This window comes from Triticum urartu, chromosome 3 (assembly GCF_003073215.2).
Source record: "Triticum urartu cultivar G1812 chromosome 3, Tu2.1, whole genome shotgun sequence".
Lineage (NCBI taxonomy): Eukaryota > Viridiplantae > Streptophyta > Magnoliopsida > Poales > Poaceae > Triticum > Triticum urartu.
The window spans coordinates 20,551,228-20,571,228 of record NC_053024.1 but is presented as its reverse complement, the minus strand read 5'-3'; the positions used below and the strand labels follow the sequence as shown (position 1 = coordinate 20,571,228).

The following is a 20,001-nucleotide window of genomic DNA, read 5'->3' as shown; positions in this document are numbered from 1 at the left end:
GGTAAAAATAAAGTAACATTAAAAAGCATACTAGTTTTCTTCTTCCTCTGATTGTACATCGCATGTCTTAGATTAAAAATTGCACTGAATCAACAACAAAGAAAACCAACACTTGCAAACACCCTCGCCATATCAGGCTTTGAAGGCTCCATTTGAGCGTATGTTGTTTCTCAACATCTCTCAAATGATCCTGATTTTTTCATTTGGTTGTATGACCAATTCAAGGCATCATGTCAAGTTGTTCTGGTTTTCTACAAATTTCACTTTTTCTAAAAATTTCTCAGTCAAAAAAGGGTGATAAATTGATGGACGTGTCACAACTTGCATATGGTGTCGGGAAATCATTCAAATCCGGCATGGATGCATACCATGGGAATATTCACCTGCTTGCAAAAGTTGGGGTCTGTTTAAGAATGTGCAAAAATAGATCATGTTGAACATAGAGTGTTCAGGTAGGCCATGAGGCTCTGTGTGATAGCACGTTGTTTCTTGACATTCTTGAAATGGACCCAATTTTTTTTCATGACCTTATATGACCAATTCAACGCACCATGCCAAATTGTTTCGGTTTTAGGCAAAATTTGCATTTTCAGCAGTTTTCTCAATGAAAAAAGACTGATAAATGGCTGGTGTGTCGCGACTTGCATACCGTGTCGAAAATCATTCAAACCTGATATGAATGCCTACCATGGGCATGCCCACTTGCTTGCAGAAGTTGGGGTCACTTAAAAAATGTGTGAAAATAGACCATGTTCAACGGAGGGTATTCGGGTAGGCCACAAGGCCAGAAGCCTTGTATGACCAATGTAAGGCACCATGAAAAGTTGTTTTTGATTTTTTTTGCATTTTGTGAAGTTTTCTCTGCCAAAAAAGGCCAATAAGTGGCCCTACATGTCACAACTTGCATACGATGTCGGAAATTGTTCAAATCTGGCATCGGTGCCTACCACGGGCATGTCGACCTGCTCGCAAAAGTTGGGGTCATTTCAAATATATACAAAAATAGACCATAATTATCAGAGGGTGATCGGGTAGGCTAGGAGGCCCCGTCCAAGAGCACGTCGTTTCTCAACATCCTTGAAATGGACCCAATTTTTTTCCATGACCTTATCTGACCAATTCAAGACACTCTCGACAACGGCGCCGCTCAGGGCGACGCCGATAACCAGAACGCTGGCAATGACATAGGCACTCGTGACGTCAACGACGATGATATGATCAACGGGGACGAAGACAACCCCGAGGACATCAACTACATGCCAGAGTCCGAGGAAGATAGAAGCCTCAGGCCCGATGAATATGATGTCTTCGAGGAACCCCCTGAGGCACCTCGGCTCATAGTATTCCGTGGACGACTGGCCAGCACGGACAAAAGCATCAAGTAAAAGTCTAAGTTACTTAAATCCGAACAAGATGAACTTAATGGCAGATAGGTCGAGCTCCTCAGGGCCAATGCAGGAACTCGATGACAAGCTTGGGAAGGCCGGGGCTCATCAGTTCTACCCCCGAAGGAACCTGCTTCCAGAGCTAGACGAGGAGGCTGAGGACAACGTGCTAGCCAAGAAAGCCCGACCACCCTCCTCGGAGCTGAGATAGGCAAGCAGGCGGGTAAAAAAATCTTCCCAAAGCATCTTGGCACCGAAGCGGAATAGATCCACCGCGGCCCTTCAAGAAATACGATCTAAGGGATAAATTACCGTTAACACCAGAAGCTCCACCTTGGTCAATCTACAAATCTAGGGAACGCCCACCTGCCGAAGAGGCAAACCATGTACTTTTTCAAACAATTATCAATTTTTTTTTGCAATGCAAACATTCCTTAAATTTGTGATTTTTTTTCAAAAACGAGAACATTTTTTAAAATTGTAAACCATATTTGAAAACAAAAACATTTTTTTGGTAGAGATGGACATAAAAACCGAACGACGAACCGATACCAAAACCGGAAATACTTAATTTTTATTTTTACTGCTGGTACAGTAAAAGTGGTTTTTACTTACTGAATTCAAATCGGTCGATTTGGTGGGAAACCGAAGAACTGAAAGAAAAACCAAAGCGCTAGGCTCCCTCACGCCAGAACCAAAAAAAGTTGCAACTTTTTTTTTAAGAAATTGAAAAGATTGCAAATTTCAAAAAAAGTTCGTAATTCGAAGTTATAGCGGGTGGAAGTAATCCAAGAGGTCCATAGTTCGAATCCTACTTCATGCACCTATTTTGTGAAGGTTAAAAAAAATGGACCAATCCGAGGTTGAAGGGATGTGTGCACTTGTTTGTGTGACGCTACTCCCTGTATATTGGGAGCTCCTAGTTAGCGCTTGCTGCGCTAGTTAGCGGACGCAGCGCTCGTACGCCACCTTTCATGGGGTCGGCAGAACTACGCGAGCAATCAGCCGTCGCTCATGGGGAGCCTACGCTCAATCGCTTTTTCATAGTTCAACCAAAAAAAACTTCTTCATGGTTGACTTGGACGACAAGTTGACCATTAACCGTTGACTTTCAACAAGCGGTTAAAGTTCATGGATTTGAAAAAATGTTCGTGGATTTGTAAAATGTCCACAAATTGAAAAATACCATGATAGAAAAGAATTCACGGAGTTTGGAAAAAAATTAAAGGATTTGGAAAAAGTTTACATATTCTGGAAAACAAAGTTCACTGCATTTGAAAATTTTCATTCATTTTTTTTCAAAAAGGTTCATCAGTTTTGAAAAAAGGTCATCGATACTGAAAAAACGTTCACCAATTTTGAAAAAATGTTAAAAAAATAAAAATAAGTTCAGTAATTTAAGAAAAGGCGAAATTTGAAAAAGTTTGCACATTGAAAAAGAAAAAGGAAAACAAAAATGGAACAGAAAAAAGAAAAAGAAAATAAAAATAAAAAAACCGAGCGTTTGAAAAAACAAGAAAAAAAGGAACAAGAAAAAGAAAAAAAATAGAAAAAAGAAAGGAAGAAACGGGAAAAAGAGTGATAGAGGTATGCAATCACATCAGGTTGATTCATATTAGCAAAGAAGAGAAGAAGTTTGTAATTTTATCAATTGCTTGTTGGTTGATGATTCGTGTTAGCGAAAAGAGACGCTTATTTGTTGTGGAAGGATCTGATTACTGCTCTTTGTGACATGGGTGCAGTGGCGGAGCTAGCCAATTAGTCTCTAGGATGGCTGCTGGATGGGGAGTAAAGTGCAGTCCTCTCTCAAGGTGTTGACACACGAACACGTCCCGTGTACCCTCGATGCCGGGGGTGATGCACCGCAGTTCACGTCGAAGGAGACCCGACCGACAGCGCGATACGCAGGACAGTTGGCAGGCGCTTTTGCAGACCCAAAACCCCAAAAAGTGTGTTGACACACGAACACGTCCCGTGTACCCTCGACGCCGGGGGTGATGCACCGCAGCTCACGTCGAAGGAGACCCGACCGACAGCGCCATACGCAGGACAGTCGGCGGACGCTTTTGCAGACCCGAAACCCCGCGCACCCAGGAGGGACCCCGTCAGGGATTGCGGCGGCTATGGGCTGCCCTAGGTCGATTCGCTCGCCCCTAGAGCCTCGTGGATCGCTGACTTCCAACGCGAAGAACGAACGAAGAACGAGAAAGAAGGATACAAGGCTGAGGGATAAAAGTAGATGAACACAAAAGTGTAATTGATAGATTGGTTCGATTGGTGTTGTTTCAATCGGCCATCACCCCCAACATATATAAGAGACGGCTGGACTTCCCGTACAAGCAAAGAATTTATCTAGGCTTTCCTTACAAGAAAATTACATCAATTCACGTCCAAAACCCTAGTCAAATTCGGACTGGTTTATCCGAACTTTTCAAAACTGTTCGGTTTAAACTGGCTGCACCTTGCGGGTCTTTTTTGCAGTGGTAAACGATCTCGGATGAAAACAAGCCCAAAAGCAATCTTACCGTTTCGACGAGACGAACAACTTTCATGTTGAAGGTTTTTTGATCAGAGATCATCTGGAGGGTCAGATCGGTCTCGCAACACAGGCTATTTCCTCGCGCTACCCGTCAGACATGTGTCTCGTGGGGCGCGCCACATCTCGCCTCGTGACAGGGCTGCACTCCGATTGCTCTAACGTTTGCATGCGAACTCGGATTTGAACGATTTTTATATCAAAATCGACCGTTTGCTCACATCAAGTAGTGATTGATCTTCTCGGAGCTGCATAATATTGGTGAGATGGTCTAATATAAGATGGAGAATGTGCCCTTGTATCATACCTCTGCCATGATGGATATGGATCTATATGAGCATAGGGAGGCATCCACGGCATTGGCATTGGCGGCCCAAAATAAGGATATGAATATGTTGCATTAAAATTCTCACTTTGCCAATACCGATCCTCATATTTGCGCCTTGGGGGTGATCTTGGTTTCTTTGCATGATTGGGCCGATAAGCATTCTTCTCTTCACTCTTCTTTTGATATTTATCCAATAGTTCAGCGAAGGTGATTTTTGATCTCTTACACTTGCGCTTATTTTGGCCTTTGTTTCCTTTTGGTTTGCTTTCATCGATCATTGGATTTGCTTGCTGCCCCCCAGTCCTTGGCGTCTCCATTGTAGCTTCGATGGAATTCTTGCCCTCAAGATTATGTTCATTATGCTCTTCGACAACTTCTTTACTTGAAAGCTTGATCCCATCACCTGCAGTTTTTACCTTCTCTTCAAATGGATCGGCTTGAAGCAGCCGATGCAAAAACTTGCTACCATCGGGACCAATCGGAATAGACTGGTCATCTCTTGGTGTCTCAACAAATTTCAATCGTCCTTTATCAATGGCCGATTTAACTATTTGACGAAACATGTTACAATCCTCAAAATTATGCTTAGACGAATCATGCAACTTACAATACATTCGTCCTTGGATAGATGGCTTGACATGGTGATCAAGAATTCTAATGTAATTATTTTTCAACAACAAATCAAAGATTTGATCACACATGTTTGAATCAAAGGTATACCTTTTGTTTTCTAGCCGACCTTGTTGTGAGAACGGCTTTGGAGTTAAGCAAACGAACGGTTCAGATTTGACATCTTCCCATTCGGCTATGAATTCTCTTTCGCATACTTTTTCCGATGTCCTTAAATAAGAAACTATACTAGCATCGGTTTTCCCAAAAGATTTTAACCTTGGCTTTAAATTTCTGAAATCAAAGTAGTTAGAACATACACGTCTCAATTGATACCATGCGTAAGCCAAGCATGAAGCAATCAAAGCTACCCAATTAGATATGAACTTTAAATAAAGCAATGGGAAAAGGTTTGGCTGTAGTAATAAGTCACTATCGGTCTCTTTGAATGGTACAATATATTGGCTGATATGCTTAGTAACAATTTTATTGCTAACAAGTAAATTGCCCTTCTTCATTGGTCTTTGAAAATTACTTATTAGAATTTTTGTAATAGATGTATCAACAATAAAGTTGTGGCCAAATCTGAAAATAGGTAAATTACTTGCTAGACATACCTCTTCAAATATGTTGGGAGAGCATGATGATTGCATATGATGAATAATATCGTGCTTTGCTTCTGGATGACTTCCCAACACCATGTCACAATTTTCTTCTTGATTTCGTGCATCATAAATTTGAAGATCTCCGTCAACCGAACTTTGTTCGGCTACTTGCTCTTGTCCTTGAAGCTTGTCAATTTCTATGGCACGAAACTCATAGGGCAGGAAGTAGGTTCCATTAACTTCAGAAAAATCAAACATGGTTGTTTTGCTATGCTTGCCATGCCCTTTCTCAATAATGCTTGCCTCTTTGGATTTGATGGATTCATAATATATACTACTTGATTCGGCTTTTTCAACCGTGGCACTTTCAAGTTCCAAATCATCCTTCTTTTTATTGATACTACCAATTGGCAATGCTTCTTCTATTTGTTTCTGGCGGCGAGCGGCAAAGTTGGCTTTAAGTTTTTTCTCAATTTCAGCCCACTCCGGATATGATTGCCCCCCAATGTTTTTAGATTCTTTCGGCAATGACACACGGGTGTTGCCGAAATTTTGCAATAGTGTAGGGGGTGTATAATATGATGTAGTACTAGGTGAAGGCATATGCATTGTTGTAAAACCATATTTTTGCTCGCCAATTTTATCAATTGGCAAAGATTCATCTTCTTGCAAAACTCTAGCTTTTATTGCGGCATAATCAGGAAATAGCCCCTTTTCATGTTGTTCAAGGCAAAGAGCACTAATCCTCTTATTTTGGGCTAAACTCTTCAATGCAGCCACTACTACCTCATCTTCTACAATATTGGGCACAACCTCTCCTGTAAAATTTACATTTATTCGGCTATGACCAGGAAGGTGTGAAGCCGAATTATGAATATCTACAGTTGTGTATGGTGCTGAAAAATTACTGAGATGGGGTGTAGTATATGACGGTTGAGAGTAATTGGCCGAATAGCTAGTAGTGGCATGGCCGATTCTCCCATCCATCGGCATGGTTGAACTAGTATATTGCAAATTAGTTGCCGATGAATAAAAAGGTGAAACACTTTGTCGCATGATATTGGAAGTTCCTACAAGAGGTGTTTCAACTTGATTGCCCAAACTCATCATGTTATTCATCGGCATATAAATTTTTGGGGTTGCCGATGCATGGGAGTTGGGATACATATGTTGCATGCTGCTAAAATTATATGAAGTAGAATCATGAAGATTTTGTTGCATCAGCCCTTGCACATAATTAGATATATGATTGATAAAGCTAGGGCTAGCCGATACATTATTCTCATTAGATGATCTAGCAACAACATATGCATTACTTGCATCTTCATATGTGAATTGGGTATTCATATTACCTTTGTAGATTGCAAATCCTAGATGACGATCTCTTTGTAGCAAGAACGGGCTGGAGACCGTTCAAAGCTTCGTCCCCAGTGGAGTCGCCAAAAAGTGTGTTGACACACGAACACGTCCCGTGTACCCTCGACGCCGGAGGTGATGCACCGCAGCTCACGTCGAAGGAGACCCGACCGACAGCGCGATACGCAGGACAGTTGGCGGGCGCTTTTGCAGACCCGAAACCCCAAAAAGTGTGTTGACACACGAACACGTCCCATGTACCCTCGACGCCGGGGGTGATGCACCGCAGCTCACGTCGAAGGAGACCCGACCGACAGCGCGATACGCAGGACAGTCGGCGGACGCTTTTGCAGACCCGAAACCCCGCGCACCCGGGAGGGACCCCGTCAGGGATTGCGGAGGCTATGGGCTGCCCTAGGTCGATTCGCTCGCCCCTAGAGCCTCGTGGATCGCTGCCTTCCAACGCGAAGAACGAACGAAGAACGAGAAAGAAAGATACAAGGCTGAGGGATAAAAGTAGATGAACACAAAAGTGTAATTGATAGATTGGTTCGATTGGTGTTGTTTCAATCGGCCGTCCCCCCCAACATATATAAGAGGCGGCTGGACTTCCCGTATAAGCAAAGAATTTATCTAGGCTTTCCTTACAAGAAAATTACATCAATTCACGTTCAAAACCCTAGTCAAATTCGGACTGGTTTATCCGAACTTTCCAAAACTGTTTGGTTTAAACTGGCTGCACCTTGCGGGTCTTTTTTGCGATGGTAAACGATCTCGGATTAAAACAAGCCCAAAAGCAATCTTGACCGTTTCGATGAGACGAACAACTTTCATGTTGAAGGTTTTTTGATCAGAATCATCTTGAGGGTCAGATCGGTCTCGCAACACAGACTATTTCCTCACGCTACCCGTCAGACATGTGTCTCGTGGGGCGCGCCACATCTCGCCTCGTGACAGGGCTGCACTCCGATTGCTCTAACTTTTGCATACGAACTCGGGTTTGAACGATTTTTATATCAAAATCAATCGTTTTGACGAGACGAAGACAACCCGTGTAGATCATTTTTCCATCCGAGATCATCTAAATAACCTTTTGAGCCCATCTTTAACTTCTCGTTCGATTGACTATCACAGCCTCCAACCCGGCAAGTTTTCCATCCGAGTAAGGTTTCCACACCGGCAATGTTTCTACCCGGCAAGCTTTCACACCGGCAAGGTTTCACTCCGGCAAGGTTTGTACTCCGGCAAGGGTTCCTCCCTGACAAGGTTTCTCCCCCGGCAAGATTTCACACCGGCAAGCTTCCACACCGGCAAGGTTTCACTCCGGCAAGGTTTGTACTCTGGCAAGGGTTCCTCCCTGACAAGGTTTCTCCCCCGGCAAGATTTCACACCGGCAAGCTTCCACACCGGCGATCTTTCTATGCCGGCAAGCCTTTACACCGGCAAGCTTTCACACCGGCAAGATTTTACCCCGGCAAGGTTTTCGCCCCGGCATGCTGCTTTATGATCGTGCCACTTTTGAGCGTCAACACAAGGTTCCAAGAAACCAACCAGAGGTTCTTAAAAAAGAAAAAGAAAAAGAAAACAGAGTAGTAGTAAAAAAAAAGGGTTGAGCAGCGAACCACTTCCCCATTTGTCTAGGTTCCAACACAGTTTTAAAAACGCCTGTGCTCATGGAGACGACTGATGAAAGACGAGACGGGTTTGGACGTCGAGCGCCGCCGCCGTAGGATAGATTTAGGGGCGGGGTTTTTTCTTTCTAAATGTTCGAAATATAATGAAATATGTCATGTTTGTATGTAATTAGTCATATTTGTATGAAATTTGGTCGTGTTTGCATCAATTTCATCTGATTTATTGATAACTTCTTAAAATATATGCGACTATCATCGGATGTCAACCGGTCGTGATTTTTTTTTGGGTTGCCCATGCCTTCAGAACTAGCCCATCTGTCCTCTGCAGCACTGTCCGTCTCGTCACATCAATCGCATCGCATCACCAGACCAGAACGGCTAGTAGGCAGAGCAGAGAGGCATGAATCTGCAGGGGAGAGAGCAATGGATGAGTCTGCAGGGCAGAGAGCAATGGAGGAGGAGATGCAGAGCGGCGACGGCGAGAGGGAGAGGGAAGGGGAGCCGCGGCGGCTTGAGAAGACGAACAGATCCGCGGCCAGCAATGGCAGCATCGATCTGGATCTTCTTGACTGCACCATCTGCTTGGATCCCCTCCGCCCTCCGCTCCTCCAGGTACATCTCCTTGTTTATCCCCTCTTTTGTTTCCCTTGTTCGAACGAGATTGGTAGATTGGATTGTTGGATAGCACCGTTTGCCCTGTTTGGTCTACCACTGTATTGGGAGATTGGGTTGCCCGAATGCCATGCCCTGCCATGCCTGTAAAATAAATCTATAAGTTCTGGTAGAAATCATACAGTAGATGGCAAAGAGAGTTCAGGTAAAATCAACAGTATCATGTTGATTCACCATTCACGCATATCTTGCTGCAGAAGATGTAAAGGAAAGGCGATCCGTCAGTGTCTTATACCAAATAATCTCACCCTACGTCCCCCCTTGAGGTCAGATTTTTGTGTTGTCAAAATTACTGTATGAGGCACCAGCAAACTGAAAGCTGAATCCTTGATTGAATCATCAACTACCTGAATCCTCAACATCCAGTGACAAACTCATTGCATTGCAAGAGGATTGCACTCAAGTGTACTGCTCTTCGGCTCTAAAAGTGAACAGCTCCATATAGCTCTGCAAATACCACAGGGCCCTCCTAAATCAGACCATTCCCCATCCTTCATCAAGCACCTTAATTACAAACCAATGATTGAATCGAACAGCTACGAAAATGGATTCGACCTGCAACCTAGTCATCCTTCTCCAATTATATAGTATTTTCTTTCTGTAAACTTTTTGGTCAAGCATCACCTGCAACTCCCAAGGTACCGGGAAAAAAATGAGTCTGTTTGATTTTGTGGAATCTGTGGCCAAATTTTGGTCAAGCATCACCTGCTAAGAGATTATGCAATGAATTTGCCGCCTGCATAAAACATTTCCATGTCACAGCATCATTACTTTTCAGCAAGAACAAATTGGTCAATCATGTTTGCGCGGTTCTTCATTGCTGTTTCCCTGCAACCTTCTGAACTGAAACTGAAGATCTATGTTTGCAGCATAACCATCATTTTCACAAGCAGGCCTCTAACCATGGTGCATTTTCCTTCTTGAGACACAGTGCACAGTTGGGCATGTAATCTGCTCGTCCTGCCACGACAGCCTACCGAACAAGGACAGCTGCCACATTTGCACGGCCACCGGTGGCTAAAATCGATGCATCGCGCTCGACAAAATCCTGGAGTCATTCTGTGTTCCTTGCTCCAATCCCGTGTACGGGTGCACTGTGAAGACACTCTACTACAAGGCTGAAGATCATCGCAATTTGTGCCCGCACGCGCCATGTTTCTGCCCAGGACCCGCCTGCAGCTTTGCCGGCACAACTGACAAGCTCCTGGCTCATCTCACCGGCGATCACAAGTGGAAATCCAAGGAGGTTAAGTACGACGCCAAGTTCACTCTGCCTGTCAAAGAAGGGACGTGGGTTCTCCACGCCCGAGACCACGCTCCCCTGTTCCTGGTGAAATTCACCCTGGCGCCGCCTTTCGGCAATGTTGCCTCCGTCCTGTGCGTGGATCCTCATGCCACCGCTGAGCGTAGGTTCAGGTGCCGTCTTGGTTCCAGGTGCACCGCCATGGGTCAGCAGCAGTCCTCTGATTTCCAGGTCAGGAGCACCAACCTCTCCGACGGGTTACTGTTCACAGAGAATGATGGCTCCTCACTGTTTGCTTCTAGCACCCACAGCATCACTGTCAGTATCGTGAAGATAGTGCGCGACAAGCGTAAGCGTGGGAAGGCGATGCGGCAAAGTATGCTTCCGTTTGTGGCAGCTAGTTGATCAGTGTTTCTGCGAAGGTAGTCTGTCGTGTCAAGTGTAAGCGTGGGAAGGAGGTCGAACAAATTACACTTCCGTACGTGGTAGCTAGTTGATCCATGTTGGCTATATGCATAAATCGATGGACAGGCTGGGGGTACTTGAAGTGATGTACATGTTTACAGAGTTGTTGTTCAGGTACCCATGTGTGCATTTACTTAATGCTTCCATTCCAATATCGATGTCATTTTGGCTAGCTGAAAGCAGATAGTGTATGCTCCATGGAGAAGTTCCTTCTGCTTTTTTGGATTAGTAGACTCCGTTAACTAATTGTGTGCCTACCTGCTTTTTGATAGCTTGCTATTGGTTAGACTTAGTTTGAAAAATTTATGCAAGTTTTGACATGATATTTAAGATGTTGGGTGACCTCTTTTCGGCAGCTCTGCACATGTTGTTACTCTCTTGTTCAAGCTCTGTTTCTAAGATTTTGATTAGCAAGTACTACTAAACATGCACTTGTGTTATATGTAAATTAGTTGCATGCCATGTTGAGAACTTGCCTTCTTGGTTCTTGATTCTTTGAGTTATTACCTGGTTCTGGTTTTTTATCGGTAAGACTACCGAGATGCCGCGGTTTCACTTTGCCTCTAATATCTCCATTCTTTCACCATGATGGACGGCTGCAGCAACACACATCTTTATTTTCTCTACCCACATGCTCTTGTTCTGCATGACCAGATGTCCAAAACATTGTCGTGTCAGTGCTGGCCAAGGAAATTCAGATGTTTGTCATGTAGGTGATCTCTATGTTAGGTTCAAGGTCAGCCTCAACACTCAATGGGAGGTTTATCCCTTATAAAATATATATGTGGAAAATAGAAAATATATTAGATCTTGTTTGGTCAGGTAAGCAGTATCGTGATTTGAATGCCAAAAGTATTTAATTCCAAAGTTGTTTTTTGTGCACAAGCTTACCTGAGTGCAATCATCATCTATGTTTATGCACATGATTTTCAAATTTCAGTAAGCTCGGACTGCTAGAGTGATTATTGAGAGTAAGTTATTCATTGGTGTTAGACTGTCAGTACAATGGCATGTAAAATATTTTGTGTTGTGATGAATTAAATCACCTCTGCCCTCTTCTGTTGTACTCCAGGGTTGGTGAAACTGCCGGCTGCATTTGAGGAAGGTTATGCTGAGAATCAACTGTTTTGCTCAACAAAGAGCCATTAATCATCTTGACCATGCTGTATATGTCTTCTGATTTCTTCAGTTAAATGGCCATCGATTGTTGAACTTTTTCTACTGTGCTACACTCCCTTATGATATGTATCTCTATCAGGAAATGCAGACAAACGAATTACACAACTATGTTTTTTTTTTCCTTTTAACAGTACAACTTTGGGCTTGGGACTTTATGTCATAGTGACAATGACATAAATGTTGCAACCTTCAGATTTGTATATCCATAAAGCTAGCCACACTGCAAATCAATGTTACATTGCTGGTGTGACAGTGTTTTGATACACACGTCAGTGGTATGATGGTATCGTCACACGAAAATTCGAGAACTCTGGATTAGAAGTTATGGAATAAACAAGAACATTTTAACCAAGAAATTGTCGACAGGTGGGACACTAATTCACTGCCTTTGTATTGTGACATGCAGGGTACACTTTTGAAAATTTACTTCACTTGGTTCAACAAAGGAGAGCAAGAGGATACACCTAAAGGGTGCCGATTTGCAACCTCGGAAAATTTGTATGACCGTAATGATTGGCATCGGTTTCGACTCCCATATGGCCTCTGTTTGCACCACCGTGTTCATGTCACTGCTGGTTTCGGCTCGAGTCTCGTCTCGACTCCTTTAGTGCATGTATGCAACCCTATCGCCCTGTCCGCCGCGCGCCATCGCCTCTCTGGCTGTGACCCCGGTGCGTGGGCAGGGAGGTGGAATACCGTCTCCTGTCTAGTGTGTCATGAAGCTTATGTTTTTGGTGGTGGCAGCGCTAAATAAGCCCTCCCCACTCCATCTGCATTTTGACAGATCTTGGGTCAGGTGTGGTCTCATGTGTTTCTTGATTAGACGAAGCTGAGAGTGCCCTTCTTCCTCCGTTGATGTTCTGGTGTGGTGAGGGTGGAGAAACGGCACGGCAAACTCGAAACCGCGGCCATCGGATGATCATCGAAAGGGCTTGTCTGGCAGATTATGATATCCGTGTTCTCAGCGGCGTAGCCAGCGCCGGCCAACGCCCTAGTCCAACATCTGAAGCTACAGTAGCCACCGAGTCCGTAGTACTAGAAATTGCTACATTTAACGAATGGGTGCGCAGCCACACCCCAGGCCATGGCCCTAGTTGCCTGAGCCTGGCTACGCCCCTTTGTGTTGTTGTCCGTCTATATAGTTAGCCTCAACGGCTTGTTCGTCTTATGGGAGCTCCGATGAAGATTTAGAAGGTCACCATAGTTACGCCGACGACAAGGACCTTGTAGTCATAGTGTCATACACGGTTGCTTTTTCTTTTGTTGTAGGCTGCTTGTGGTTGTTTTATGTATTGTACTCCCTCGGTCCCAAAATAAGTGCCGTGGTTTTAGTTCAACCACGACACTTATTTTGGGACGGAGAGAGTATATGCCTACCGGTGCACATCGTCGTACTTGTATGCCTTACCTGACCATCAATAGCTAAATGTATATGTGTGAATGTACACTTTTAAAAGAAAATGTAGCAAAACATTCCGTAATAAAAATCTCAAAACATACTCCACGTGTGCTGACAATATCCATTCAATTGGAGTGATAAGCCCACCACTATGCAAGTTTTCAAGCATCAAAGTTCAACAACGATCCTAGCTATGATAAAAGTGAACCTTCTTCCAAAGATGCACATGACCAAATTATCACAAACTTCTAGATTTATTTAATTGTAGCTTTGGCGATATAAAATAAAACATCCAACTAGTCATGACTAGTAAACAACTCTCAAGTAGCACCACGGCATATCACTGCCGCCACACATATGCGGTAGAAACCCCCTGACTACGAACTTCTCCAATGCTGGTCACTTAGGGACAGGTTATCTTTGGGGGGCGAATGAGGAGGCGGGTGGTGGTGGTGTGCGGGTCGGAAGAAATTTTTGGCACAACAAATGTATAGCTGGCCTCCTCCCCTGGGAACCCGTTGGAGAGATTCGTGCTTATGATCTGGAAATTTGAATGTTGGTGCCATCCCATGGTGCGGCTGTAGAAATCAACATCGCACTCGAATCTATGATTTTCTGTCACAACATGAGGATGAATGCACAAGATGGAGATAGCATTGCCGAAAGGTGGCACCAACGTGAACTTTGCTAGGAAAAGGGGGCCACCTTCTTCTTTCCTGTGGAGAACACGCATTCCTTCCTGCATATGAAGGGTGAAAGAATATCCATACGCAAACGCAGTTGCGGGCAACATGTGATCGACAGTGAGATGGCGCTGGAGTTGGGCGGTTGAGCCTGCGAAGCCGCAACCAGGTTCGGGGCAGAAGCACGGCGCATGCGGACACGATTTCTCATGCTCCTCTTGCTGGTAGTAGTGTGTCTTGATGGTGCACCCATAGATGGAGTTGGAGCAAGAGACCTTAATAGACTCGAGGATGTGGTCGAAGGCGATGCAGCGGTTGTAGCCTCCGGTAATGGCGCACACATGGCAATTGTCCTTCTTCCGGAGCTTGTGATGGCAAGACGAACATATCACATGCCCGACCCTACACTGCATTATATCACAGAGGAAAAGCATTAATCATGGGCTTGCCTATGAGAAAGATAACACTGATACACTTGCTAAAAACATTTCCGTACACATAAACAAAGGAGACTCCCTGGCAGTTAGGAGGATGTTTGCCAAAAAAGCTCAAAGAAAATTTTGTTTTGGTTGAACAATGACTTGGTGGGAGTTCGACCTCTTTGTACTCCCAGTTTCCTAGACAATTTAAATCAATGAGGTTGCCACTTGCCAAGGGTTGGAAAAAGAAGTCAAAAGACAGCAAGAGTTCCTACAACAATTAATCTATTAAGATAGCGGGGAGGAAACAGTTAATGGAGGCACTAGGGTCATAGACCAAAGTAGTAAAAAAATAAAGAGCAAGGTGAATGAGATGAAAAATAATGAGGAAGAGAATCAAATGACTATGAACCTATCCAAGAATCGGGTGTATCATTTACTTCAAAAATCAGGAAAGTTTGCACAAGAGATCTAAATGTTAACAAACAAGGGGATGAGAATCCAAGGAGGTGTAACAGATTGAAGTCTCAGGAGGGCTCATGATTGAATATCTTGCCAAAGATAGGGTTGGTGCCAAGAATGACTCTAGTAAGATACCCATCCCTAATATAGTTTCTTCTAGTAATCCTAGTCTTGCTTAGATGGCCTCCTATGCAGGGGTCAATTTGGATTGCTCTTCTGATATGTTAATCATAACATTAATGGTATTAAATCTCTTCAGGAAGTTAGATATGATCTTATGACACAAGAAAACTAACCAACAATCTCCTCCCCCTCCCCCCCTAAGATACACACTCCTAGTAAGATTGAAATCGAGGATGTGGACCTAGAGGAGTTATTCTCTGATGGAGACAATAGTCATACGGATATGGAAAAAGCCTGGTGGGATCATCTCAAACAGGTTTTCTCTAATAAAAAAAAAGGAAAAAACATGCTAGTGGTAATGGGTGTGTGCAACTTGTTTGTCCATTACAAACATTCGAAAATTTAAAAGTAAATAAAGGAACAAAAATGAGAGGTGTTTTTTGAAACATGAGAGGGTTTGGAGGAGAGGTCAAAAGGAGATACTTAAGAGAGTTATTTATGGAAAAACTTGTCGAATTTGTGGGTCTGCAAGAAACAATGAGACAACCATTCTCTAGAACTGAGTTGCACAATATATGTGCTGGCAGGGATTTTCGTTGGCAACATACTCCTGCTAGGGTTAGATCTAGGGGGCCATTTCTTGGTGTTAATTTCAAATCATTGTATGTATATAGGAACACAAGACGATGGTGACTATTACATAAATATAACAGTACAAGATAAGAAAACAAACTTCATTTGGATTTTAATGTTGGTTTAAGCGGAAGCCCAAATGGAAAGGAAAGTTGGCTTTTTATCTAAACTTTCAAGGGTTCTGCATGATTTTACAAATCTGAAACTTTCAAGGGTTCTGTGTGATTTTACAAATCTGAATTTGATTGGTGGATATTTTAATAGCATTCAAAATTCTTCTAAAAAGAATAAACCAGTAACTCTTGGAAACTGGAGTTTTGTATCTAGTGTTGTACTAGTACACACTGGCCTGGGAGAAATTAAGATGAATTGAAGACATTATGCATGGGGCAATACTTTGCAGGAACTCACTTTTGAGAAATTGGATAGGATGACTTGCAACACTGATTGGGAGGATAAATGCCTCATATTGTCGCCCTTAGAAGGGAGAAATCTGATCATGCACCATTGTATACAGATACATGGGACATGCAGAAAAAAGGCCCAATTTTTAGGTTTGAAAACTCTTAAATTTGGAAGGGAGGACTAAATGAGTTAGTACATGAATTTTGGATGAACCGCAGTATCAATGGAACTAACACTGATAAGTGGTTGGCCAGACTGAGAAATCTTAGGAAAAAACTAAAAGGATGGCATAGAAATATGAATGCCTCGTATAGAATTATGAAAAAAAGGATAATCTATTAAAAATAGATAACATTGATAAACATTGCGAAATCCATGGGCTCACTACTGCATAGTACATGAACAATTGGAACTTATAGTTGAACTAGACAGGATTATGAAAAAGAAGAGTTGAAGTGGTTACAAAGAGCAACAAGAAATAAATTTTGGAAGAGGATAGTAACACTAGGTACTATCATGCTAAAGCTAATTGCATGCATACCAAAAATATAATTACATCCCTTAACCAATATGAAGGGGTGATTGAAGGTTAAACAATTAGTTGACTATATTTTTTTTATAAAAGTATGTTAGGACATCCTGAACATTCTACAATTTCCTTTGAGGTTGAAACTTCATTTACTATACCCATAGAGGCTTGAGTTAAATTAACTAAGGAATTATCACCGAAGGAAATTAAAATTGCGGCATTTCAAATGGCTCACAATATATCTCCTGGCCCTAATGGATTCACTTCAACATTCTATCAACATTTTTGGAAATTTATTAAAATGATTTCAAGGCCTTATTTGATGATTTCCATATAGGAGGGCTTAACATTTCTACAATTAGTTACGGTTTGATCACCCATGTTCCTAAAATCTAAGAGGAAAACTGAAATGTTAGTTTTTTTTTACAAAGATCCTTATGAGTAGGTTCAATATGGATGTTAGTGATGTCATACCCTTATTCAGACAACTTTTGTTAGTGAGAGAGACATTATTTAAGGGGTACTTATTTTACATGAAGCTTTGAATACATGTCATGTAAAAAAGTAAAGCTCAACTATTTCTAAAGTTGGCTTTTAAAAGGCATATGACAAACTAAAATGTCTTTTTGTTCTACAAATCATGAAACTGGAAGGTTTTCCTGAAAACTGGATTTATTAGATTGTGTTTACTATTAGACCTTGGCATGTGGGGGTAAAATGCAATGCTTGTATTGGCCCATACTTCCCACCCACAAAGGATTGAGGAAAGGGGATTCCCTATCAACTGTTATCTTTGATTTAGCTGCTGATGTACTAGCAATGTAGATGGAGAATGCCAAAAAAACTGAGTTAGTTGAAGGACTACTAGAAGAATATTTTGAGGGCGGTGTCAACATGTTGCAATATGCATATGACACAATATTCCTGATGCAAGATGACTATGACAGTGCACATAATTCACAGTTTATGTTGCCAATTTGAACAGATGTTTGGTTTTTAAAAAATCACAAAACTGAACTTTCCTTTTTGGTGATGTTGCTAGCAAATCTGATTGGGTGTTTTGGTGAAACAAAGTACCATAACCGGTGTGCGTTTAGTGAGGTAGTTAGTAACACTTTATTTTCTTTATTTATTTGTCCTATATGATGACATTGATCAAAATTTGTGTCTGGTGCCTAAGATGTAATTCGATTTACTTCAGCTCCATGTATATAATCCCTATATGAACTTTTAGGGTTTTTTCCAAGAAAAATAGAACCCTAGAAATAACATGGAAACCAGATCCCTTATGCAATAGTGGATCTAGATGGGGTCAATTAGGGCAAAGGAAGAGGAGAACCTGAAAGACGGGAGGCCTGAGGGGATCAAAGCAGAAGGCGCAGTCCAGCACCTCTAGAGGGATGGCGCCTTCGCTGGTGGCGGACTTCTCCCCCCGCCTCCTCTTCGCCTCCATACTCTCAATCCCTTGTGCGCTCATGTTCCTACAATGAAGAAATTATGTGGACCTCGTGCTTGTCGCCTCAATTTTATCGCTGGATATAGGCGGAGAGACAGAGAGTGAGCTTCTTAGCGGGCTCCTCACATGGGCTTTCCAATGCAGTTTTCTTGGACAAACCCTATTCCCCTTCTCCGCGTCAAGTTGTCTCTGCTTCCCACAAAGAGCGAGCGAGCGAGTGAACCACACATGGGCCAGCCCATTAGGCTGGATTTACGTGCAAGGGAGATCTTGGTTTTGGAAACCTTTCGAAAGGTTTTACCCATTTTGGGAAACCTTTTAGAAGGTTTCGGTCTATTTTTTCACGGTTTTTTTCTTTAATGGTTATTCTTTCCCCCAAAAAAATAAAAAATATTTAGAAATGTCAAAACTTGTTTGAGTTTTAAAAATATGTTCAAAAATTCAAACCATTTCAAAAGTTTCAAAAAATATTTGCATTTAAAAAACACAATTTCAAAAATTCTTCACATTTTTGAAAAAATGTATTTTCAAAAAATGTTTGGATTTAAGAAAATTGTTCATAGTTTCAAAAATTATATGTGCTTTTCAAAAGATGTTCAGAAAACTGGAACAGAATTTGAAATTCTATTTTTTTAAGATGGGAATATGTCTTTGAAAAATGAAACCCAAAAACATAAAACTAGTAAAGAAAAAAAGGAAACATGTGCGCCCTGTGCATCATTGATGGGGCTAGTCCGTCACTCCCTATATGAAAGGTTGACTGCTTGCCAAAGTTAGCGTCAAATATAACCTTCCTTTCACTTGAGCCCACACTGAGAGTCGCGAGTGCAGTTTTCTTGACATGTAATCTTCAAGGACCAAACAAATTACTATATTGGACTAACATTTACTTGCCATCCAGGAATTAGTATTGATTTAAAAAGGTCATACCTGGTGGTAATTCCTTGAGAACTGTAGACACACGTGTGTAAAAGAGAATTTATATTTGTAAGTAAAATATGTGTCTCTTGACGATGAAGCTCTTGAATAGATGTTACATGTTTGATCAGTGTGTCGATAACCCCTCCCCTGCTTCGCCGCCACAAGAGGGACACAGGCGAAGCAGGGCATGCCTAGGGATGGAGGCAGTAGGTCTCTCATGGTCTGTTGGCGTCCTCGTAGAACCGGGGTGACGGCCTCTCCTTGCGGTGGCAGGCCCGAGCAACGTCACGGATCGATGGCCGTGTCGCGTGTCAGAGGTCACTCTATGGCAGGCATCGTGGTCGGATTTGGGTCCCTCGAGGAGTTCTCCTCAAATCTTGGGGGTGCGATGCCAGCCTCATATGCTCCAGTCATCCGCCCAGGGCACGCACCGGTATCCTGCCTGTGGTGGTTTTGGGTAAGGCGAGCTTGCACCTCGTGGTTTGTAGATGGTGGTTCGCTTACCAGGCTCGATTTGGGCGGATATGTCCCTTGGTGGTCCAGCTTGGGGCAAAGGCTGATGGTGATGGATGGTGGTGGTGGAGGTAGTGCTGGTGGAGGTAGTGTTGAGTGGTGGTGGTGGTGCAGCTTGGAGCCGGTTGTGTTGCGGCGAGCTTGAGGCTCTTGTGTCGTCTCGGTTGACCTTTTCTCAATAATGACACAATGACGCCTCTCCAACTTGCTAATCGTCCTGACCTCCTGTGGCGAAGCTGCTAGTCAAGCTCTGTGTTAAGCTTTTCACATACATTGATTGCCATGCTCTTATTTTGTGACAAGAGGTTCAGTACGCACGCTAGTGTGATGCATTAGGCTGTTTGTAGAGTCTTGGTATTGTGATCCCTTTACAACACCCCTCATCTATTTGTGTCTCTCATGGTGATGGTCCTTTCCTCTGCTAGCTAAGTCATGCCTTCTCCCGA

General features: G+C 42.8%; 1 protein-coding gene and 1 pseudogene across 1 annotated transcript; one reads left to right on the top strand and one right to left on the bottom strand.

Annotated features, from left to right (window-relative positions):
• Nucleotides 1-8,734: 8,734 nt before the first annotated feature.
• LOC125547724 lies at nucleotides 8,735-12,120 on the top strand (annotated as a pseudogene).
• A 1,424-nt stretch (nucleotides 12,121-13,544) lies between these two features.
• LOC125547723 (putative E3 ubiquitin-protein ligase SINA-like 6) lies at nucleotides 13,545-18,156 on the bottom strand. The gene is made up of 2 exons (XM_048711522.1): nucleotides 18,005-18,156; nucleotides 13,545-14,501 (listed from the first exon to the last, which is right to left on the bottom strand). The coding sequence occupies exons 1-2, from the start codon at nucleotides 18,140-18,142 to the stop codon at nucleotides 13,815-13,817; spliced, it is 825 nt and encodes a 274-aa protein (XP_048567479.1). The 5' UTR covers nucleotides 18,143-18,156; the 3' UTR covers nucleotides 13,545-13,814.
• Between the last annotated feature and the right edge of the window lie 1,845 nt (nucleotides 18,157-20,001).